We start from the raw sequence: 25,828 nt of genomic DNA on the forward strand, positions 1-25,828 counted from the left end.
CCCGCCGGTCCTCTGCTCAAGCTCCCCCCCCCCACCTCACACACTGCCGCTCCTCTGATCACCCACCCACCAAGTCACTGCCTCTCAAGTCACTGCCTCTCACCCAGTCACTGCCTCTCAACCCAGTCACTGCCTCTCACCCACCCACCCAGTCACTGCCTCTCACCCACCCACCCAGTCACGTCCTCTCAACCCAGTCACTGCCTCTCACCCACCCACCCAATCACCGCCTCTCACCCACCCACCCAGTCACTGCCTCTTACCCACCCACCCAGTCACTGCCTCTCAACCCAGTCACTGCCTCTCACCCACCCACCCAGTCACTGCCTCTCACCCACCCACCCAGTCACGTCCTCTCAACCCAGTCACTGCCTCTCACCCACCCACCCAATCACCGCCTCTCACCCACCCACCCAGTCACTGTCTCTCACCCACCCACCCAGTCACTGCCTCTCAACCCAGTCACTGCCTCTCACCCACCCCCCCAGTCACTGCCTCTCACCCACCCAGTCACTGCCTCTCACCCACCCACCCAGTCACTGCCTCTCAACCCTGTCACTGCCTCTCACCCAGTCACTGCCTCTCACCCACCCACCCAGTCACTGCCTCTCACTCACCCACCCAGTCACTGCCTCTCAAAGTCACTGCCTCTCACCCACCCACCAAGTCACTGCCTCTCAAGTCACTGCCTCTCACCCAGTCACCTCCTCTTACCCACTTACCCACCCAGTCACTGCCTCTCAACCCAGTCACTGCCTCTCACCCACCCACCCAGTCACTGCCTCTCACCCACCCACCCAGTCACTGCCTCTCAACCCAGTCACTGCCTCTCACCCACCCAATCACCGCCTCTCACCCACCCACCCAGTCACTGCCACCCACCCACCCACTGCCTCCCACCCAGTCACTGCCTCCCACCCACCCAGTCACTGCCTCCCACCCACCCAGTCACGGCCCGTGAGCAAGGGGGAGAAATTTGAGCTGTGAAGGGGGGGGGGGGGAGGGAATGGAGCTGTGAAGGGGGGGGAGGCCCAGCTGTGAAAAGGGGGGGGGGGGATCGGACATGTGAACGCGAGGGGGGGGGGAACGCAGCTGTGAAGGGGGGGGGAGCGGAGAAACAGGGGGAGCAGGAAAATTAAATCCTGGGCAATGCCGGGTATTGGTTTACACATGACATTGGTGGCTCCATGCAGGATCCAAACCTTGGCTTGTGATCCCGGGAGCAGAGAAGCGTTCTCGTGTGTTAACGGAGGAAGGGAGCAACGTTGATTGAGACGACCCTAGGGAGCGATTCATGCTGCAGAATACCTACACAATCAAGACAGTATTTAAAGAAGCACCACAGATCCCTCCTCCAGAACCTGCCGAAGCTTACGAGCGAAACGCGTAGTTCTGAGGAGGATTTTTGGACACAGTGAGCCACCGTAAGCAGACCCAAGCAGCTGTTCGTTGCCAGACCCTCCGGGCGCGGAAGTCAGGATACACGCCGAACGAGTCGCAAAGGACAGCTGCTGGGAGTTCATGAGTGCAGCAGTATTTTAAAGTTCATTCATTTTTATTTGTTCCTGTCAACTTGTTTTTGAATAAAACGACTCCGTTTTTACCCTCATGGCATATTGTGTGTATGAGTGACACCAGAGGATTCGGTTACAATCACCAGGCAGTGAGGTTTGGAGTTTCTCTGAGTGCCCCCGCTCCCATATGGCCATGTGAGTGGAACTTTTACTAGCAGTTATATTATGCTTACCACCACTGTCACTTAGTAGTGGCATACACCCATTGAGTTCTCCTTCCATCTTCTTTTGAGATCACCTCCACTATCAGAGACCTTAGAAGCGACCATCCAGACGAGGCTGCTATCTGTGTGATGAGTAGGCACTCACACATGGCCGTGTGAGTGGTTTAATGTTTATATATCCATTAACCCCTCCATTCCCATTCTACTGCTTGGTTATATGCCATATTATGTGATTGTTCTAATTTCGTTTTTCCCTGTTCTTTGTTTTTGCGCTCACCATATTGTGTATCGCAACGCCGGGTATATCTGCTAGTACAGTATATATATACAGAAAGCTTGAGAAAAGACCTTGTGGTCTGAAACGTATGTCGCTCTGGAGTTTTGGTGATTGCCTGATGATTTATTGAGATTAAATAATCTTTTTTCTATTGAGTGTGCTGTGGACTTCCTATTTCTGTGTGTGTGTGTGTGTGTGTGTGTGTGTGTACAGTATACACCACTTTCTCACCCTACCGTACATCTCTGTTGTTGTTTTTTCTTTCTGCTCTCCTAACCTGTTTTAGTTATAGATTCCTTTGTTAATCAGTACTAATGACCTGATGAAGAGAGGAGAACTCTCGAAAGCTTGTCCTATGACATACATTTTTAGTCCAAATAAAAAAGGTATCATCTAATTTCTGAAGTACTCATTTATTCTGCACTGTGTGTGTATGTATGTATGTATGTATGTATACATATATATACACAGCACACACACAAAGAAACCAAATAATATAATAAGAGGGGGACAAGTGATATTACAGCAGCATGCCTTTAAGCCCAATAATATGTGCTGAGCTGGTTCATTGTCTGTGTCTGTTATTCTCTGAGCTTCTCCTACATGATGAGCTTTTCCTCATTGCCGGTGACCTCTCTGTGCTAACAGGCAGCTCCACGCTTTATCTCCCTCTCTCTCTCTCTGCAACCTTGATTGACAGCCTGTGCAGATACAAGGGCTGCTGACGTCAGCGCTGGCTCCGGTTGCTAGGGCGACCCATTTGGCAAGCGAGCTGTGAAAAAAAAAAAGCCCCGCCCAGGAGACCTCCTGCGGCTCTGACGTCAATAGACGTCAACCCAGAGAACATGATGCCTTCTGCAAGCAGCAGCCAGTCAGCCCTTTGCAGAGTTGCACACTGGCTTCCTGCACAGCTCCCTCCTCTCGTCCCTACCGCCTGTGTGTGACTTCTCAGACTCACTGAATGCAGGAGCTGTGATCAGGGACACTTTGCAAAAAACTCCAACCCACCCCCCAAAATGCAAGCAACAAAATAAGTGACTTCCCATCGCCTGCTTGTGCATTGGTATTAATGCAATGTGTGTGATCAGCGGACAATGCAAACTGCTGCAGACTTCCCCACACTTTGCAACTGTGCCTGTATCAACTTCATGAGCAGGCTTCATTGGACCCATGCAAAGTGATCCTGGGGTTTTTTTTTTGTGTGTGTGTGGATGTTTTGTGTTTTTCACCCTGTTATTTTCTGGATGACACAAAGTGCATGGATGTGAGATCAGCTCTGCGGGATCTCGATAAAGAAAAAAAACCTACACATTGCAAGATCTGGACAGTGCAAATTGGTATATTCATTGCTGGGGTGATGCCGGTGTCTCCTCTTTTTTTGTGTGTGGGGAGGGGGGACGGGAGGGGGATTTTGCAATGAAGGATCGATAATGAGGCAACCCGTGGACAATGCGAACTGATCCTTAATGTGATATTTTGCACCCCTCACCTTTTTTTATTGGGGGGATTTCAGCCCCATGCAGGATTTAGTCCCATACAAGATCTGGACAAAACTAGCCTGATTAACATTGTAAGGTTTTTTGTTGTTGCAATTTTGGGATGTGATCGTGGCCAGTTGATGTCTTTTTTCCGCTGGATCTCCCTGTCCTGGGTCCCAGCATGGTCATGGCGGATTGTCAGAGGCATGTTCAGAGGGGTCCTGTCCGGGTCGGATTCTATGACATAGAGCGCACTTTGGGGAAGGGGAATTTCGCTGTGGTGAAGCTGGCCAGGCACCGCATTACCAAAACCGAGGCAAGTAATCCCATACCTACTAACCAACCTTTATAGGACCTGTTATTGTGTCTGCGTCTGAGCTAATGCACTAAACTGCTGATCACCCAACTCCTGCGGTACTAAGAGCTGCTGATCACTTGATTCCTGTACAGTAGTGCCGTGGTGCAGTGGGAACTACAGGTGGGTGTTGTCAAACCATATTGCCCCTTTGGGGGAGACATTAACTGACTTCTTTGGTGCCTTAGTTTCCATACGGTCACCCCCTATTGAGCTTTACGGATGTAAGTCTGCTGATCATCCAACTCCTGTGGTGCCTTAGTTTTTTATGTATTGTCATCCCTATGGAGCTTTTTTGGACGTAGGTCTGTTAATCACCCAACTCCTGTGGTGTGTTAATGCAAAAAAAAAAAAAAAACCCCATTGCCACCTGTATGGACTTTTTAGAAGGACGGGGTGCCAGCTTTTTATCGTCCAGACTTTAGTGCTGTCCTGCTGTGATCGGTCACTCAGAAATGGCCACTAAGCGGAATGGGGGCTGCTGGTCTCCCAACTCCTGTAGTGTCCTTTAGTGCAATAAGTGCTGCGGCTGGCTACGGTCCCCCATATGACACATTGGATTGGTGACAACTAATTAGATACGTATGTATCACCTCTATGTCTTTTGGGGCTGCAGGTCACCCACCTCCTTATTGCATTAAGAGCCTGGTTTATTACATTTATTTTTGTGGGGAGGCTGGGCCCCCAATTCTTGCAGTCTCAATTGTGGGCAGATGTCCCCGTAGCTACGGTGACAGCTGTAAATAAGTGCCATAGCAGGCTAATGCCATCCCTATGACCCTTTTAGGGTACTGATAACCCAACCCCTGCAGTCTTAAATGTATGACCTCCACTGCTTTTACAGACTCTTCCATAGAAGTGCTGCCGGCACAATAATTTGAGCAGGGACTATAGCAGTATAATGTACAGTATAATAAAAAAAATATTATAATAGATCTATACTGTATCTCCCATAGCTAGGTCATCCTGCCATGGATAAATTATAGAATTAGCCCTTACACCTAATACACTAGCTATTTATTAAATAGTATCTTCTATGGCAGACAGGCTACCATAATGTGTGTGTGTGTGTGTGTGTGTGTGTGTATATGTATATATATATATATATATATATATATATATATATATATATATATATATATTATATATTCCACCTTTTTAATTTGTGTTTTTCCATAATCAAGGTGAGATACCTCCTGTCTGTTATTAAGCTTAAGTACTTTAGCCTTTATTAGACTAAAAAGTACACATATTGGGTTTATTCCTATATAAAAAATAGCACTTCCTTTTATTTTCACAACTGACATTTTGGTTCTATTCTCGAAACGAAAAAAAAAAGCTTTTGTTGTAACCTAAAAATAATTGCTTTTAAGTCAGAGACTGAGAAGTAACTCAGACCTGCACTTTTTATTATTGATTTCTTGCCTAGTATGAGAAAAGTCTCCTTTATAATACCCAGGCTGCATTGTACAGTGATACAGAGCTGTGTAAAACTATATAGACAAAATAGGATTTTATTTAACCAGAGCAGCTTCAAATAAAGGAGAAGGGGCAGTTTTCATGCATTATACCGCTCAGATCAAGATTTTACAATCTAATAAATCCCAAATAATCCTCATATATATATATATATATATATATATATATATATATATATATATATATATATATGTATGTGTGTATCTATATAGATATATCTATATCATTTTTGTAATATTAATTGTTTTAAAGGGACACTTTAAACCCTCTTAAAATTGTCACTTTACAGTATATAGTCCTACTGCACATCACTATACAATTTCTGTAGTTCCTCCTTCCAAGCGTAAATAGAACATGAAGTAGCTAAATCCTGCAGATCTTCGCCCAATGTCTAAACTCTTTATTCTGTTCAGTAATTACTGATCCCCATTGCCTTTCATTTAGCTCACAGCAAATAGTAGTATTAACTACATCCCTGCACTACACCTTTCTCTGTGTGTGTGTGTTATTATGGGGTTCACAATTTTAGGCCCTCCAAAAGGCTTCTTTTGGTATTTAGCTTGTTGAAAGTCACACTCTGCACAGCTGCATATATTAACCCCAGGTGGGCAGGAACTATATTTTTGGGTGAGGGTGCTATAGATAAGAAATTGCTAATATACACATGTTATCTGGGAAGGGGAAGGGGGGTCGAAGTACCCCTAGTTCCAGCCCTCATAACACCTGTTCTGCCACAATGACCTGTAAATCATTGCAATACAATCTAACAGTGTAAGTAAGGGCTTACAGGCTCATTTACTAACTCCTGAAGTGTCCCCAAAACCCCTATTGACAAATAAAGTGATAAGTGGAGAATTGAATCTGTTACTTGACACTGCCATAGAAACATGGGTATGGACATCCGATAAGAACCACTTTGCCCACCTACCGGCTGTTAAACCTCGGACACTATTTGATCCTTGTCTTTAATACTTAGGATAGCCTGTATGTCTAACCCAAACATGTTTGAATTCCCTTCACTGTGTTTTACTTAGACCAAACCTTTGCAGAATACATTTTCTGGGAAGCTCCAGAGGTCACCTCTTCTCCCACAAAAAAAAAATATTAGGATGTGGTAGATATTTAACTTTTTTTTTTTTCTCGTCTAGGTTTTATTTATTTAAACATCGTTCTTGATTTCCACGGAAAATAGAACTATCTTTTTCTTTTTTTAAATACACCCATTACTGCTAAAGGGTTTAGTTTTTGTCCAGTATATAATAATTAATAATATATATATGGAAAGGGTAGGCTTAGGTCTCGGGGGGTAAGGCGAAATTTTGAATGTCCCTGCGGTTTTAAAAACCCACTAACTCAGGATTGAGACTTAAACATATTATTGAGACTTCAATAACGTAGTCATGGTGATTGATTTCAAGACGTATTTTAAAACCTTTTTTTGCAACCTTGTTTTAGAAAACCTTTATGTTCTAATATCAGGAATTAGTCTTTTTTTTTATTTTTTTTAATTTATTTATTTTGTAATCTTTTTTTTCTTTGAAAGCAGGTAAAATGTAGAAATAAAACCGTCGCGACACGCCAGCTTCGTAGGAAGAAATATGTACATTTGCTGTGGGTTTATTAATTAAATAGTAGTGGTAAACTGGGTTTGTATATAAAAATAGTGGTACTCCTGGTTTTGTAAAAAAAAATATATAGTAGTTTCTAAATTTAAAACAAAAAATTAAAATCGGAGGAATAATTATTTAAACTCAATGTCACTCAAATGCTTTGCATAGTTTTTATGATCTTTACTTAATCTCTATAGTGATAAGAGTGACCGTGTCCATAGGTACATTGCCAGTCCCCACTGTTTGTTCTTGGTATGCAAGGTAGTTATGATGCCATCATTCATTCAACAGATAAGAATGTAGCACAGCGAGTATCTGATGAGAATCATTTTCATATGACGCAAGCAAAATAAAAATGCAATTTCCCAGGAATTAAATAAGTAAAAATGTAACTTTAACAGCGATTGAAGCTTTCTAAAGAGGCACATTTTGTGTGTGTGTATCTATATATCAATATATGTATGTATGTATGTATGTACTGTATGTGTGTGTATGTACCTACCTATCTGTCTATCTATATGTGTGTGTGTATATATAAATAAATTGTGTGTATATGTGCATATTTAATAAATACAGTATGACTATAGTACATTATTTTGTATTTGAGCAGTGCTGGTTCTACTATGGATTACCTTGACCCTCCAGCTGTATATTGCACCCCCTATTGCTCTTTTTAGAGTGTATTTTCCCCATGGAGACACACACATATGTACATACGTGTGGAGGTGTGTGTGTGTATATAGTAAATATATATACACACAGTATATAGGTGTGTGTGTGTATATATATATATATATATATATATATATATATATATATAATTACACACACAATATATATTGCCTCCAGACTCTGAGGCACATATTTTGATATAGTGAGAAGCGGTATAAAGCATAGGTAGTGATGCTCTGCGCTCCATAATTAAGTGAATGGCAGCTGGTGTTTTGTTAACGCTGTGTTACCCCTCTCAATGCCTTTAAAAGAAGGGGAAAAAAACAAGTGGTCCAGGAGCGTGTTTTCAAGAACATCTAAACCTATTTAAACATTGGGGCAAAGCTGTTTTGGACCTTATTTTAGAAAGGTTTGTGCAATAAAAGGTGAGTCTTCTGGCAACCAAAGAGTTAACTGCAAGTTTTGGGAAGGGGGTGGGGGAGAAGCAGCCGTACTGGTAGGTTTGGTACCCTCTAGTATTCTACCACTTGACCCATCTCCCCGTCTTCTCCCCGTATCGGATAAATACCCGTGGTGTTTTCCCTAAGGTGATGTAGCCGTTGCCGCTGGGCTTGCCCTGGATCCCGCTATGTCCAATGTTCGCCGCTCACTTTCCTGCCCAGCAGGTTAGAAAACAGTGGTACTGGTTGGCCAGACCCAGATCACCTCTCTGTGCCTCTGAATAGTGGGGTCGGGGCCCGGCGACTCTGGACATGTAACGAAATCCTTCGCAGACTGCCATTTGTGTGTGTTGCTAGTGCCAGCAACATGCTGGCGTTGCATACGTTACGTTCTCCGCGGTAACGAGACGCAGTACGTCAAAGCCGGCGCACGGGGAAATTTTACACCGCTCCATTGAAACAAACGATTGCTATTTCCGCGACGCAGTTGTTTCATCGTGTCATTTTGGCGACACAACGATGTCGGTCACATCTGTGGAAATCATACGTTGGCGGGAGGCTAGAGGGACTTATTCTATGTTAGCCGAAGTGGCCGATTGTGGTTGTTTCCAGCTGAAATTCCCTATTCAATTTAATGGGGAATTTTGTCTGAAAACGGCCCAATCAGGAATAAGCCCCTAAAAGCTGGTACGTTTCCACTCCGTGTCTACCGTACAGGGGTCTTTGGACAACAATGTGTTTAGAAACATAGATTTGTTGTAGGTTGATTTTATGGGACCTAGATTAGGTTTTTTTTATAGAGCAGCGGTTCCCAACCTTTATTACACTGTGCACCCGCTGCTAGAAAATATTAGTACCGCGAACCCCTAATTATTAAATCTTATTGCCTACTCATCAGACTATCGCTAACACAACTGTGTGACTGATCCCAGGCTGGATAGTGTCCTGAAATGGACACTTTCTCTCTCTTTCTCTCTCTCTCTCTCTTTCTCTCTCTTTCTCTCTCTCTCTCTTTCCAAACTGCGCCTCAGTGTGTGCAGGCAGCATGGGTAGTATTGCGATCAATTACTGCGAGAGCTTCCAAAGTCACACCCCATAATGCCTGGCTGCTGTGGATTCAAACCATGGTGGGTAGTGACTGGAAGCTCCTGCTGTAATTGACAATTATACCACCCACGCTAAAGGTGCAGTTTGGGACCTTACGAAGTGCGCAGTCCCCACATGGGCTCAGGAACCCGCTATACTGCTAGGGATTCGCCATTACAGATTAAAAAAAAAACATGTACATAGAAATTGATGGCACATAATGACTCTTAAACCACAGAAAGACAGGTCAAAATGTGATGGTACAAGAGTTTACGGAGTACCACTTTTTTTTTCTTTTCTTCCTATTTACAAATATATATATTTATTTTCAAACGTGCAGTTTTAGGACTCTCTTTCATTGCTTTGCAGTGCGTTGCCAGCTCCGCTCCAGGGTTAACGGTGAAGGGATTAGTTTTAGTACCGCTGCTTTTCATTGGCACACTTAACAGTTCCGTGTTGGTTGTGAAGAAAAAAGGATTTATTTGAAAAACGCTCTCTGCTTTTTTGTAGCATACAGGTTGTATAAATCCCTCCCTCAGAAATACAATGCCCTTTGACCAATACCCTCTTCAGTTTAGTAAGAAGCACAGTGAATGGAGGTTGGTGCCCAGTTAACTGTGCATTAACATGTTTTTGTCATTATGTTGAATAAGGGGGGCGTATGCTGTATGTCTATCCATTTTTCCTAAGCTGCTATAAAGCTTGCTCATCCCTGGCTTGTTTTATTCAATACCTGCATGTCGAATTCCAAACAGTGCTGATATCCATTACTGAATTAGATTGTATCACCCCTGCCTGGTTGCTCTTTCGTGCATCTACTACTCTTTATTGTGGAAGAACCCAAAATCTGTTTTGAGCTAAACTCATGACAGTATGGAAAGATCTGCCAATTGCACACGCTTCCTGAATTATTGGAATATCACAATCTTTTCACTCTGCGGTTGCTATTTTTCCTCCCAGAATCCTCTGCTTGTCTCGCTTTATTGGCTGTCGCTCCCCAGCAAGGGCAGTGACCTCATCAGACTGGAATCAAAAGCCTCACCTGATTCTGTCTGCCATGTTGTATCCCATGCAGCAGAGAATACGGAGAAAAGCCTTTTCAAAGGTTAAAGAAAGCAGAGTAGAGGGGGATTGCCTTTTTGGAACAGACCTCCGGTATTTGCGACCTTTACAATGAAGTCTGTGAGACCCAGATGCTAAACATGAGTCCAAATCAGTGAAACTATTGGAAAATCCGTGAGGGTTGACAGGTATGAAATTGTGGTGGTGTTTTTTTTTTATTTAGTTTTTTTAAATCAATCGGGCCAATTGATAATTAAGCACTTGTTTGATTTCCCTGTCTTTATATTAATTTTGTCCTAAGCAGAACTGCGCCTTTAACAGGATGATCTGATATTCACTACTGTATAAATTGCTATTAATTGTGGTGTCCGGCAGGAAACCCCAATCGGCATAAAACACACCCTCTTGTATTATTTTCAGGCAATTAACAATCTCGGGGACACACTAAAACAAGGGTGCTCAACTCCAGTCCTCAAGCTCCCATCTCCCCCCGACCATGTAATGTGTTCAGAATATTCCAGCTTCAGCACAGGTGGCTCAATCGGAGGCTGTCGAAGATTGCTGAAGCAGGGACTTATTGAGCCACCTGTGCTGAAGCAGGGATATTCTAAAGTCCTGACCTGTACGCTAACCGCAGGCCATTTCTGTGTGCCAACACAAATGGGGGGGGGGGAATCATTTTTTGATGCAGCTGGCTCAGATGGTAAGATTTGAGCTAGGCCCTTGCATGTATAACACATTCTAATAATAATTTATAATGTAATGCCCTTACTTACAAATATAGTTACACATTTTATACCCAGCTTTTGAATTTAATTAATTGTATAATCAATTGGAAGGAAAGTAAAGTCGGTTTCATTATGCATATTTCCCATTTCTTGAAGCGTCGATCAGAATTACTAGCTGTTTTCCCTCTCCTGCATGATGTATTTCCATTAACTGCATTATCAGAGCATTAGCAGTATGATTTCAGATTATTAATACTTGACTGATGTTGTCACCTGAGGCAGGGGTGCTCAACTCCAGCCCTCAACCTCCCCCCCTCCCCCAACGGGTCAGGTTTTCAGGATAACCCACCTTCAGCACAAGTGGCTCAATTAGAGGCTCAGTCGAAGTCTGAATCACCTGTGCTGAAGCAGGGACTGATTGAGCCACCTGTGCTGAAGCTGGGACTGGTTGAGCTATCAGTGCTGAATCAGGGCTATCCTAAAAACCTGACCTGTTGGGGGGACTTGAGTCCAGCATCCCTGACATAGAGCTGAAGTGACCTAGATGTAACCAATTGTCTGCCTCGGCCATTAGTTCACTTTGGTACTATGTGGGTATATAACAAAATAGTGGCCAGTAAAAAAGTAGACAAGTCTTTCTTATGGTGACCCAGCGGCCATGTTTGTATTCCGGCGGCCATATTTGTAGCCTTCTTCCCTTTTTTTTCCCCTGAGGACGAAGGCCGTCCTCGGACATTGGGGGACAATGGATGAGCTCTGAGGGGGGGGGGGGGCGGTTCAGGAAAGGTTTAAAAAAAAATAAAAAAGAGCTTTATTTGCAGTGAACTGCTGCTTTTAAAAATTAAAGGCGAAATATAATGAATTATCTGCCTCATCTTGCAACTGAGAGCGGGTGGTGACCACAATCTAACCTTAATCTTTCCTATACTGTTTGGGTATACACCGCAGGAATGTTTCACCGGGGGAAGGGGAGATGAATAGAGCAGGATCAAATCTTTACTGTTATTGTAATAGATACACATGTTGTTGCTATTCTGCATGGAAAGGAGGAGGTCTGACAGTCAGCAGCTCCTGTGTTCTGCAGAGGGCTGCAATCAAGTTGCTTTTTAAATTTATTTTTTTGTCCCAGTGACTCAGCGAAGCTGGAATATTCCCAAAAGTCACTGATGCATTTGGAGCAACATCAGGGGTTAGGGGATCATGAAAGACACTTATCCGATGTAACATGGTTCCCACACGTTTCTCCCCCCTCCCCACCCCCGTTAACCACTTCACTCTGGCAATGAAGGGTTAAAAAGTGCAAATAACTAGTTCCAGTGATGACAGTTTAACTGTTGTTTATTGATGCCCTTTTCATGTGCATCTTGCAAATAATTGGACTGAAAAAGAACGTCTTTGTTGTTTTTGACTGTTTAAAATGTTTTTCTTTCTCTGTAGGATGGGGTGAGCCATTGTTAACCCTTTTTTCTTGCCCAGGTGGTTAAAAGAATCCAATACGTGCAGAAACATATCCAACTGTAACTTAAACAGATTCCAATGTTTGCAAATACTTCAATGATGCATTTTCTGAAATAATTGTTTACTTATCTATTATTTTAAAGACTTGCCATATCCTAGTTTAGAGCAGCATAGTTTTTGTGAGTGTGTCAGGAAAGAGAATGGATTTGAAGCCAAACATAAGTCAGTGACATCGGAAAGGTGGGGAAATTAAAATGCCAGTGGGTCGGACATATCGCAAGAAGAAATTACCATTTTTGGACTAAGGTGGTACTCAATTGGATACCAAGGGAAATTAAAAGACCAAGACGACGACCAAAGTAAGATGGGAGGATGAAATCAGAAAATGTATTGAAGCAGCGTGGAGAAGAGGCTTGCAACGGCAGTACCTGGAAGATCATTGTGGAGGCCTTCATCCAGCAATGGATCGACAAGGGATGAAGATGATGCATATATATATGGTATATATTCCATTATCTGAACTTGGGGTTCCATTGGAGAGGATCCGCAGTCCAGCATCAGGGACCCTACGGTTCCCGACATATATATCGTCTTTTTTCCACTGTTCAAGAGTACTTGCTCAATGGACACAAAATGGCCACCAATGTCATCCTCGCTTTGGAGACCGATAGAAAGCTCTAACGTCATCAGGGGATGAAGTCCTGACTTTCTATTGGTGTCTCCGGTGCCATACAGTAAATGTTATTTCTTGTGTGCGTGTCAAACACCGGTACAAAAATAAAAAATACAACTATCTTTGGGGTCTCTGGAGGTCAGGGGACCCCCAGGTTCTACTACAATATAAAAAATAAGTTTTTTTTTTTTTTTTTGTGGGTGTGCAGGGGGTTTCCTGCTTGAATGGAGCTGAACTGTAGCATGGGGAAGACCTCTCCACAGCATATTGAATACGGTCCTCCATTCTATATATCTCTCTGGGCCATATTTAATATGCTGTTAAGTCATCTTTCCTTTGATCAAGCCTATTTAATCTCCTTTCCAATGAATGGGACTAAACTCTTCTCCAGCACGGGGAAGCGATATATTTAATAAGGGTCTCTATCTCTGTGTGTCTCCTCCCACGCTCGTGTGCTTTGCTGGTTAACACTTTTGCCTGCTTTAAATCATCGGCAGAGTTGGGAGTTTGACTAAACGTTTCAGTGGGCTGCATCCAACCTGCTACCGGTTATACACAGCTGTGACACCGGGGCTACTGAGAGTGGTCACATTGGCTTCCTTCCCAAACCCCTCAGAAGGTTACACGTCCCACTCACAAACCAAACTGCCATGCTGGAAGTTCAATTTATGTGGTTAAAAACGTCCCACTTCTGCAGCTATTTTTAAAATTATAACTGTAAAAAAAAAAAAAAAAAATTTGTTAATACATATTTTGCGGCAAAAGGAGGGGTTCAAGCGCACATACCGTAACGTGAATAACAAGTGAACAAACGTGATAAAAAATGAAATAATATTACTTTGTGGGAGTAGTGCAGCTCCAGAAAAGGACTCAATCCGAAGTCCAAACAGGTAAACTGAAGCAGAGAAGGATCAAGAGGCAAGAGCGCAAATGCTCCCCAGATATAAAAGACAAGAAAAAAACACAGAAGCGTGCCATTCTGTGCAAATAGATATGTGCAACGTAGACTGAATAGGTATCTCGCTCCCAATGGTGGAGTTGGTAAAGGCAGTGCGGTTATTCGGAGTCACCAACTCATGGAAGATTTCTTCAGTTATACAATGTAGGGCGTCCCTCAGGAATAGGATAAGTAGATAGGGAGATTCCCATATGTGTAGAGAACAGAACAGAGGACACAGTATATATTATATTGTTTTTAAGTAATACACTTAAGTGATAAAGGTGCCGGCATGTGTACCACCCTGGGACAGATTGTGGATTAGGTTCCTGTCACTCCTTCCTGATGGTATTACCTGTGGTGGCCGTCCACAGGGAATGATATTCAGGTACAGGAAGGGGAAAACCAGGAAGACTGCGTCCAGGATCCTCAGGATAGTACTCCAAAAGACTCAGGGGGGCTCCAAAGGGTCTGCACACTCACCCTACGCATTTCACTCAAAGAGCTTCTTCAGGGTAAAAAATGTTCAAGGTTTGCCCCAACAGTGAAATGAAAAAAAAAGTCTAATTTAGCAATATATATTAGTCATCAGAAAAGCAAGGACTTGGCCATTTGGGAGCCATCCCCGTCACCTTCAGTGCTAGGATATTGCGCCTCAATATTCACACCCAGCAAACGGCTATTGGAAGTGGTAGGAAAGGCGTTATATTGCCGAGGGCTTTCTTTGTATTGCAAGTGGGACTACTGTAGCAATTGGGTTCAGCGTGTTACGCAATGATTTGCTCTTGCAAATGTATTTAGTGGGATATATATATATATATATATATATATATATATATATATATATATATATATATATATATATATATATATAAAATAATGCAGCACCGTGCACCTGGGCCGCATGAACTCGGCACAGAATAGACGCCGCTCTGAAGTGATTGCTGTGAAGATATCGCGTCCGATGATGAGCCAGCAATGTAACAAACCAGAATGGTGTATACCTGCAAAGGGAGCAGATCAGAAAACACTTCGAAGTGGAAGGCCCACAAGTTTGTTGTATATTAGAAACATTTATAGACTTAAAAAAGATCAAATGTAGCCATTTATAACATCTGTACCATATATATTTGCATTACCTTAGCTCAGGTTCGTTTCAGTGCGAAAAACTGCACTTAACTGCCCAGCTACTTGGGCAGGAGCGGGCAATTCCAGTCCTCAAAGGCCATCAACAGGTTTTAAGGATATCTCTGCTTCAGCACAGGTGGCTCAATCGGCGGCAGAGTCATTATGACGGAGCCACCTGTGCGGAAGCAGGATATCCCTCATACCTGTGCGGAAGCAGGATATCCCTCATACCTGTGCGGAAGCAGGGTATCCCTCATACCTGTGCGGAAGCAGGATATCCCTCATACCTGTGCGGAAGCAGGATATCCCTCATACCTGTGCGGAAGCAGGATATCCCTCATACCTGTGCGGAAGCAGGGTATCCCTCATACCTGTGCGGAAGCAGGATATCCCTCATACCTGTGCGGAAGCAGGATATCCCTCATACCTGTGCGGAAGCAGGATATCCCTCATACCTGTGCGGAAGCAGGGTATCCCTCATACCTGTGCGGAAGCAGGATATCCCTCATACCTGTGCGGAAGCATGATATCCCTCATACCTGTGCGGAAGCAGGGTATCCCTCATACCTGTGCGGAAGCAGGGTATCCCTCATACCTGTGCGGAAGCAGGATATCCCTCATACCTGTGCGGAAGCAGGATATCCCTCATACCTGTGCGGAAGCAGGGTATCCCTCATACCTGTGCGGAAGCAGGGTATCCCTCATACCTGTGCGGAAGCATGATATCCCTCATACCTGTGCGGAAGCAGGGTATCCCTCATACCTGTGCGGAAGCAGGGTATCCCTCATACCTGTGCGGAAGCATGATATCCCTCATACCTGTGCGGAAGCAGGGTATCCCTCATACCTGTGCGGAAGCAGGGTATCCCTCATACCTGTGCGGAAGCAGGATATCCCTCATACCTGTGCGGAAGCAGGATATCCCTCATACCTGTGCGGAAGCAGGGTATCCCTCATACCTGTGCGGATGCAGGGTATCCCTCATACCTGTGCGGAAGCAGGATATCCCTCATACCTGTGCGGAAGCAGGATATCCCTCATACCTGTGCGGAAGCAGGATATCCCTCATACTGTACCTGTGCGGAAGCAGGGTATCCCTCATACCTGTGCGGAAGCAGGGTATCCCTCATACCTGTGCGGAAGCAGGATATCCCTCATACCTGTGCGGAAGCAGGATATCCCTCATACCTGTGCGGAAGCAGGGTATCCCTCATACCTGTGCGGAAGCAGGATATCCCTCATACCTGTGCGGAAGCAGGGTATCCCTCATACCTGTGCGGAAGCAGGGTATCCCTCATACCTGTGCGGAAGCAGGATATCCCTCATACCTGTGCGGAAGCAGGATATCCCTCATACCTGTGCGGAAGCAGGGTATCCCTCATACCTGTGCGGAAGCAGGGTATCCCTCATACCTGTGCGGAAGCATGATATCCCTCATACCTGTGCGGAAGCAGGGTATCCCTCATACCTGTGCGGAAGCAGGATATCCCTCATACCTGTGCGGAAGCAGGGTATCCCTCATACCTGTGCGGAAGCAGGGTATCCCTCATACCTGTGCGGAAGCAGGGTATCCCTCATACCTGTGCGGAAGCAGGGTATCCCTCATACCTGTGCGGAAGCAGGGTATCCCTCATACCTGTGCGGAAGCAGGGTATCCCTCATACCTGTGCGGAAGCAGGGTATCCCTCATACCTGTGCGGAAGCAGGATATCCCTCATACCTGTGCGGAAGCAGGATATCCCTCATACCTGTGCGGAAGCAGGATATCCCTCATACCTGTGCGGAAGCAGGGTATCCCTCATACCTGTGCGGATGCAGGGTATCCCTCATACCTGTGCGGAAGCAGGATATCCCTCATACCTGTGCGGAAGCAGGATATCCCTCATACCTGTGCGGAAGCAGGATATCCCTCATACCTGTGCGGAAGCAGGGTATCCCTCATACCTGTGCGGAAGCAGGATATCCCTCATACCTGTGCGGAAGCAGGATGTCCCTCATACCTGTGCGGAAGCAGGGTATCCCTCATACCTGTGCGGAAGCAGGGTATCCCTCATACCTGTGCGGATGCAGGGTATCCCTCATACCTGTGCGGAAGCAGGGTATCCCTCATACCTGTGCGGAAGCAGGATATCCCTCATACCTGTGCGGAAGCATGATATCCCTCATACCTGTGCGGAAGCAGGATATCCCTCATACCTGTGCGGAAGCAGGGTATCCCTCATACCTGTGCGGAAGCAGGGTATCCCTCATACCTGTGCGGATGCAGGGTATCCCTCATACCTGTGCGGAAGCAGGGTATCCCTCATACCTGTGCGGAAGCAGGATATCCCTCATACCTGTGCGGAAGCAGGATATCCCTCATACCTGTGCGGAAGCAGGGTATCCCTCATACCTGTGCGGGAGCAGGATATCCCTCATACCTGTGCGGAAGCAGGATATCCCTCATACCTGTGCGGGAGCAGGATATCCCTCATACCTGTGCGGAAGCAGGGTATCCCTCATACCTGTGCGGAAGCAGAGTATCCCTCATACCTGTGCGGAAGCAGGATATCCCTCATACCTGTGCGGAAGCAGGGTATCCCTCATACCTGTGCGGAAGCAGGATATCCCTCATACCTGTGCGGAAGCAGGATATCCCTCATACCTGTGCGGATGCAGGGTATCCCTCATACCTGTGCGGAAGCAGGGTATCCCTCATACCTGTGCGGAAGCAGGGTATCCCTCATACCTGTGCGGAAGCAGGATATCCCTCATACCTGTGCGGAAGCAGGATATCCCTCATACCTGTGCGGGAGCAGGGTATCCCTCATACCTGTGCGGAAGCAGGGTATCCCTCATACCTGTGCGGAAGCAGGGTATCCCTCATACCTGTGCGGAAGCAGGGTATCCCTCATACCTGGCCTGTTGGTGGCCTCTGAGGACTGGAGTTGGCCCCTTCCTGTACTAATGTGAAATGAACAGAAGAAGAAAATTCAAGGTTCATATCAAGGTCCTTCGTGGGCTGCATTTGGCCTGCGGACGCCATTGGAGGGGCCCTGGATGTTGGGCTTTATAGGAAGATTTTTTAGCATATAAGAGAACAAGGTAGTGAGGGGTCAGACAATATTTTCCAAGGACTCATTTTAAAGTTTGATGCCACTCTGGCAGTGAAGGGGTTAACGGTGTCCTCTGGCATTTCTGGCTACTGACCCCTAATGCCAGCACCTGATGCACCTTAACCCCACTGCACACATATACTACACAGATACAGTGTTGTGCTGATCTACACAGATATGAACATGCACACTCACACGTACACAAATACACACAAACCCAAGCGTGCTTAGTATATCCTGTTATGTACTGCTGACCTTGTAAACCTGTGATTTATTGCTTAAATGTGTAGTGTTTCCTCTTGGCAAATCATTATTTAGACCAGGGGTGCTCAACTCCAGTCCGCAAGCTCCCCCCCCCCCCCCCAACAGGTCAGGTTTTCAGGATATCCCAGCTTCAGCACAGGTGGCTCAATCAGAGGCGCAGTCGAAGGCTCACCTGTACTGAAGCAGCGACTGAGCCACCTGTACTGAAGCAGTGACTGAGCCACCTGTACTGAAGCAGCGACTGGTTTCTGCTGAAAATCGGCCTTGGAGTTCCTGGAGGGAACACAGCAGCCTCTGCCCCACCGACACTCGCGACCATGTGACCACTCTGTTGCTGGTGACACTTTATGAGAGATCACGTTCTGCACCCCATAGAAAAACGAGCAGTTAAAGGATGACGTAGCTACGATGTGATTTGGCCCGTAGAGTGCCAGATCTTATGGTGCACCAGCTACATCTATAGGGCACCCAAATGGTTAATATGCTATGACGCTGCCTTCCCAGTTCTGTAGAGACGTTCAGCTCCATTTAAATGAATGGGACTAACATCTTCTTCAACACAGGAAAGCTGCGTCACAATATTTTGAATAGTTGTAGTGGAACGAACGGGTAACGCGCAGTTAATGATGCATCATGTTAATAGAAAGTGATAATTACCTGCATTACAGCACTTCTTCTTTTTGCATTGAATAGAGATGAGCAAAAGCTCAAGGTCACGCCCTAGGGTGACCCAGAGCTTGCACGGGATTCCAATTCGCCAAGTGTAAGACAGATTCCAGACTCTCTCCAACTCTCATGCTCTCTCACTGTCCTCTCCAGCAAAAGCTCTATTTTAGGGTCTGACCTTTAAGCTTTTTTAATGAAACTGTGAATTCTTGGTGGAAATTGGATTTTTGCTCAATTTTTAGCCCTTTATAGTTTAGTGAAACGCTTCGCAAGGGAGAAAAATTGGGACTAAAACACGAAAAATGTAGCAACTGCATTTTGTATAGTTTTTTTTTTTGCACATTTCTAGTATTGACTTGGGGTCTATGAGTTGTTTTTCAATGTTTTAGTCTGTAGATTAAGTCGAGAGTTACAGGAGAATCTCCTTTTCATTTCTTTCTCGCTGTTACCATTCTCCCTGGTACACCAACAATGAAATAAGAAAACAGCATTTGTCAGTTTGGCCTGGAGCTAGCTGGGATTTTTCTGCATTCTTTACGGATTATGTGAAGTTATGGAAATTAAGCAGAGGGTGAAGCAAGGACTTAAAGCCCCCGTCCCACTTAAAGACACGTACTGGATGTGCAGTCATGGGAAAGCACCAAAGAATGTAACACCATGTGCAACGTTTTTTTAAGGGGGGAACCCCACTTGGCTTGCAAAAATCACGTTGCAAAGAACTCGACAGACATTTCAGCGCCCACTGATCCATCGAATCAGTAGTCTTCTAAACCTTAGTGAACTCTCTCACTGGTAATAAATCAATACATGTCCTTTAAAAGGCCAGATTTCACCACGCGGTTGACATATCTGACCTAACTTTTTCCATGGCTGATCGCCGGCAGCACTCGAGGCATTGATGACGTGGTCGCAACAACCTCATAGGGAATGTGAACAGGAGTGCAGAGGGCTCCACCGTGAAAGCAATCTCCCTCTAGATAACGATCAAAAATGGCATTATCTACTATATATTTTGAAAAGTTGTCTGTCTATTCGCTATACATTTGGACACCTCTTAAGATTTCGTAACCACATTTTGCATGATGGTTCTTGAGATCAAGGAGCAGGTTGATGTCCGTTTGGATACAGTTGGACGCCATTTTGAATCAAGATGGCAGACTGCACCTTTCAAAACGACACTGATTTAAACCCAATTCAGCAGGATTGTAAGTAGCTGGACGGAACTTTAAAAATCCATGGTCTGCTCATGGTCAACTTTATGTTGGGTGCTCCAGAGTGGGAACTGGAAAAAATGTGTGTGTTTTTGTGCCTGTTGGAAAAACCCAAAATATAGTTTACCCAACAGCATTACAATAAAAATACCTTTAAAAAAAAAAAACGTTTTCCGTAAGAAACTCAAATTAAATGATCCATTTTGAAATCTCAGTATTTTTTGGTTTCTTGGCATTCCCAGGTACTTTATAGCTAGTATCACATGGGCCAGTTCTCGTGACGGTTAGAGAACATCATGTTGTTAACACAATCTGCTTCCTTTAACAAATGTAATCACGTTAAAAGGAGGTCTTTTTATTTGTGGTTATGCAGGCATTTTATTTTTCCCGTACAAGGCCCCTGCTCATCGCACCGTGATATCGCACAAATTGGAGAAGCTAGTTTGCAAGCTAACTTAATATTTTTTTTTTAAAATAAGTTGTATGTGTCTTTTTTTTTTTTTTTTTTTTTTAAGTGATCCATGATCCCGAATTAACCCCTTGATCGTGTCCGTGTTGTTGTGTTGTATGTGGTTTTTGGGGAGGTTTCATTTTTGGGTCCCATTTTGCACCTTCCTTGGCAGTGAAGGGGTTAAACAATGGTGTCCCTTTATACTCCCCTACGTGAACCTGTGTGTAATAAATCTCAGGTGTCTGAGGACTTGCTGTTAAAAGCACAACAGGCTGAGTCCCCCCTGGGGATGTATGAGCTCAGCGGTGGAATCTGTCCCTAGTAATTTGCTGTATGCATGTTGAATAGAAACCAAAAATAACAAGACAGCGGTTGGCTATTCCCAGAGAGACTTTGCATAGCGCTGTGTAATATTACTGTGCGTTTTCTGATGATGATTTTCACAAAGTGCTGAGACCAGTTATTTTGCAATATTCGGTCCACTTGGGCTCTCGTTTGACATTAACCCCTCTGCACAACATATAAAGTGAAGGAACGTAGGTCCTTAGAGATTTCTTTTGATTGTGGCGTGTTTCCCAAACGCACACAGTTTCTGATCTTTATATAGGGTGGGGCCTCCCAAGCTCACACCTGAAGATCTACCAAATTATTTAAACACCTGATTCTAATTATCCCCTTTAATTTAGGTGATAAAACAGGGTTTCACTTATGTTTGCACATACCCCGACTCTTAATTATTAGCTGTGGAATTTCTGTAATTATTACGGTTCACAAACTTTTTGCCACTGTGTGTGAATGTATATATATAAGTGTGTGTGTATGTATATATTATTATAACGGCAGGATAAAGTACAAATAGTGACGTTTTGGGCCACCGTGGCCCTTTCTCAAGCTACTGGACGCTACTCCATAAAGATCAGGAGTTACTGTAGCCAAGCAACCATGGATGCAACTCCAAGGAAACAAGTGTCCATGTTACCAGGCAACGGAATGCCAAGCCCCCCCTATATCTGGCTTAAGGCAATCCATTGTGATACTGTGCAGGAGGAGGTAGCTTGTATATATCTAATCGGTGAAGTATATAAATACAGCTCCGTAGGCAAAATGCCAAATGAATAAAAAAAAATGACAGAAACCTAACCTCTGCCAGGCGTGTCATCCCCCCAAAAACATGATTAACAAACCGTAATAACAGCCAATGTGTATTTATAATGTGTACAATGCAAATGATACACATTGAATAAAGAATAACTGTAAAACAATCATATAACATTTAAAAACATACACAATAGAGTTCTATCTCAATTCAGAGATTTTGAAAATACTAAATAACCAGAACAGATGATAAAAAGAGAAATACTCCATCATACCAGGGGAAGTACAGTAATACTGTATGTACTTTGATACTTCCCTGGGACAACACATTCCTGGGTTACATTAAAAGAATAATATGCAAAGCATCCAAATAAGAGCAAAGTATACACTTCATCCATATGTTAATAAAATCTCTTAATAAGATTGTAGATGTTTTCACTCAATAACCTCCCATGTATGGTAAACTTGCACTCCATGAATCTATACTATATATAGCCTGCTACATACCAACCACAATGTATTGGAAAATGTTATCCATCTGTAGCTTGTACAAAATGTTACGCGCAGTCAGGGGTCGGCCAGGAATGTACAGTAAGATACCGGATGCTGGAAAGAGGGGAACACAAAGAGAATGATCAGACCAAAATCAGAGTAACAACATAAGGCCTATACAAAGACATTCCTGTATTTAGACTGTGACGCCTATAGGAGCACCGACTAGTCATATTCTCTATTGAGTCCTCTAGGAGACATAGTATCCAACTTCACAATAATCCATTGTGCTTCCTTTTGGTTCATGTGTCTTTCTCGATCACCACCTCTTCTCAGGTGTGGCTCCCAGTCTATCACCTGATAACAACGTAACTGGCTCACCCCATACCCAGTCTGTTGAAAATACGCAGCCACCAGGGCTTCCAGATTTCCACACCTGATTTGTGAATCTGTGCAAGCAGAATACAGTCTTTAATTTATCTTGTCGCCTCACCGACATGCGCAACAAGCCCGCACGGGCATTTAGCGAGGTATACCACCCATTCGGAGTTACATGTGAAACAATCCTTCCTCTTAAATACCTTGCCCTTATGGGGAATGCGTAAATGTATTGCCCTTAGTGAGATTCACACACTGGGCACAACTTAAATATGGAAAGGTGCCGAATGTAGGAGTACCCAAATCTGGTGATTGTTTGTTTTTTTTTTTTTGCATGAGCCAATATCTGCTAATACTAATTTTTCCCTGAAGTTTGGTTCTCTACAGCAGGGGGGCGCAAACTTTTTTCCCTGCGCCCCCCCCAACCCCAACTTACCCGCGCTCCGGCGTAATGACGTCACGTTGCCATAGCAACGGGACGTCACATGACCTCGCAGCGTCATTTTGACGCCGCGTTGCCATGGCGACGCAGGGAGGAAGCCGCCGGAGCCACGGTAAGTTAGGTTTACAGAGGCCCTGTAGCTCCCCCGGCACTTAATTTAAGTGCCTTCGGGAAGCGCGCGGGGCCTCTGTAAACCCCGCGCCCCCCGTCGGCAGTCTCGCGCCCCCCCTGGGGGTCGCGCCCCACAGTTTGCGCACCGCTGCTCTACAGTATGACAGTAGTGACAGTGTAGAAAAAGTATTACTAAATTACTTGTCACCCTGCAATATAGGTCACTTATACGTACACCTGCTCCCGTTTTCTGGCTGATAACCTGTATAAGTGCTGTACTTACAAAGGGAATTGAGGTATGCTGCACTTTCTCGTTATCTGAGACTAAAAGATTAGAGCGAGTCATCACATCAGCCATGATTCTCTCTCGCCGCAACGGAACCTCTGGATAACCTCGTGGTTGGAATTTAGACTTAATCTCACTTAGGCTGCGCTTATAGTGCCGGCGCTGTCGCGGCAAAACAAATGCATTGTCGCCGGCGCTTACAGTGCACGCGAGGGGCAAACAAAGCGACGGAGCGACAGTGCTACCAGAAATCTGGTAGTCACTGTTATTTGATTTTTGTCGGGCGACGGTCTCCACTTGCGGCCAATCGGGAGCTTCTCCGTGCCTCTGCCCTCCCCTTTTATGACGTCGCTGGTCTTGCAGCCAGCGACGTCTCCTAAACTTCAAATACAACTCATCGCCACGGGTGATGTCATCGGTCGCGTCGCCGGCTGTATAAGAGCAGCCTTACTCTAGTGTCCAGAGGATCACTCACAATACACTTTACCCTCATATACTGGCTCCGAGGGAGTGAATGGGACAGTGTGTGGTGGGTGGAAGATAAGAAATGATAGTAGATTATAACGGTCAGGTTTTGTATACAAGTCATGCAAAAATTCTGTTGCCCTCTTGATTTAGACCTACCTTCTTGTATCTAAAAAAAAACTTGAACTGAGTAAGACTATGCACCATAGAAAAGCTAAGGGAAGTGAATGATTCATCCGTTCATAGAAGTGTCCAAACCCCCTTCCATATGAGGAACATGTCATCTATGTACCGGGTTTGTACTTTTTTCTCTCGCTCATTATGATCACACATGTTCTGGTGATGTCTTGCTACAGTTTTTTTTTTTAAATTATTATAATTTGTTTGTTTTTTTTAAAAGAAATAATAACTAAAAACTATTATTGGTGTAAAAACACCCCCAGCTGGGTTGTAACAATGCTATGAGAGCAGTGGTGGCTGGCATGTACTATTCATGGACTCCATAACTAGGGATGTGCGAAAAGTTTGCAAAACTGGAAAGAATCTGCGAGTTTCAGGGGATACAATTTTGCTACGTTAGGGGACCAAAATATGCAAGGTCACATGACCAATCTGTAACACAGTGAGTGAATGTAAAAAATCTGGTGAAATTGAGATTACAAAAAGGAATGAAGATGGGGCACACAGATTTCCAAAATATAGAGATTTATTAAGCATACACTTTGTGAATGTGAAATTGAGATGACACCATTTCCGCCATGTTTTCAAAAAGTCTTTGCCCAAATTGCGTAATTTCACACACTTTAGAGCGATTGCAACTTTTCACGTCATTTTTGCAAAATTGTGAATTTTCTGTACATTTGCGAAAAAATGTACAAACTACAATTGCCAACATTCGCACATCTCTATCCATACCCTCATTCAATAGATACTCAAGGGCCTCCAACAGGTCAGGTTTTCAGGATATCCCTGCTTCAGCACAGGTGGCTCAGTCATAGACTGAGCCACTGATTGAGCCACCTGTGCTGAAGCTGGGATATCCTACAAAACCTGACCTGTTGGAGGCCCTTGAGGACTGCAGTTGACCACCCCTACAGTAGCTGGTGAAGCTGCTTTCCCGTGTTGGAGAACAGATCACTACCATTTAGAATGGGACTAAAATCTTCTCCAGCGTGGGGAAGACAGTCTCACAGTTTATGACTAGGGCGAATGCATGTTTCAGTTGTTCTGCTTCTAACAGCAGGAATTCAGCCAATAGGAGGAGTGTTTCCTTTTAACAATAGCCGGTGACCTCATGAGGCAGCTATCTGCTCTCCTAATCATAATGACTCGCCTCATATGCACTGCCTTTTCTCAATGACATAACCCGAATGGGTTTAACAGTTTTGGTTTGACAACATACCTTGTATAAACAAGTCAGGTATTTGAAAAAAATGGGAGGAAAAGTGGGCGCGAAAAAAAAATAAAAAATCCTGTGTACAGTAAATGTTAAGTGACGGAAAATCATTGTGCTGCTAAGTTTCGTCTGATAAAATATGTTATCCTGAGCCTTTGCATGTGAGCCTGAGAGTAATATCGTCATCAGATGGGAATTAAAGCTTTGTCTGCCATTTTGCTCTATCCCAGGATGCAGGTATCTGCTGAGGGCTTGTCTCTGTCTTTATTAAATATAACAAAAAGTAATGTATGTTTCTTAAGAATAGAAGGAATTACACCTTTCAGATAAGCAGGATAACTTTTAGAGTTGGAGT

General features: G+C 44.4%; 1 protein-coding gene across 1 annotated transcript in view; it reads left to right on the forward strand.

Moving 5' to 3' along the window:
- Nucleotides 1-2,868: 2,868 nt before the first annotated feature.
- Nucleotides 2,869-25,828, forward strand: part of SIK2 (salt inducible kinase 2) — a 163,768-nt gene continuing 140,808 nt past the window's right edge. Inside the window, exon 1 of the mRNA XM_075604404.1 lies at nt 2,869-3,809. Within this exon, the coding sequence (XP_075460519.1) occupies nt 3,675-3,809 (135 nt within the window). The 5' untranslated portion in view covers nt 2,869-3,674. The remainder of the gene's footprint in view (nt 3,810-25,828) is intronic.

This window comes from Ascaphus truei, chromosome 6 (assembly GCF_040206685.1).
Source record: "Ascaphus truei isolate aAscTru1 chromosome 6, aAscTru1.hap1, whole genome shotgun sequence".
Lineage (NCBI taxonomy): Eukaryota > Metazoa > Chordata > Amphibia > Anura > Ascaphidae > Ascaphus > Ascaphus truei.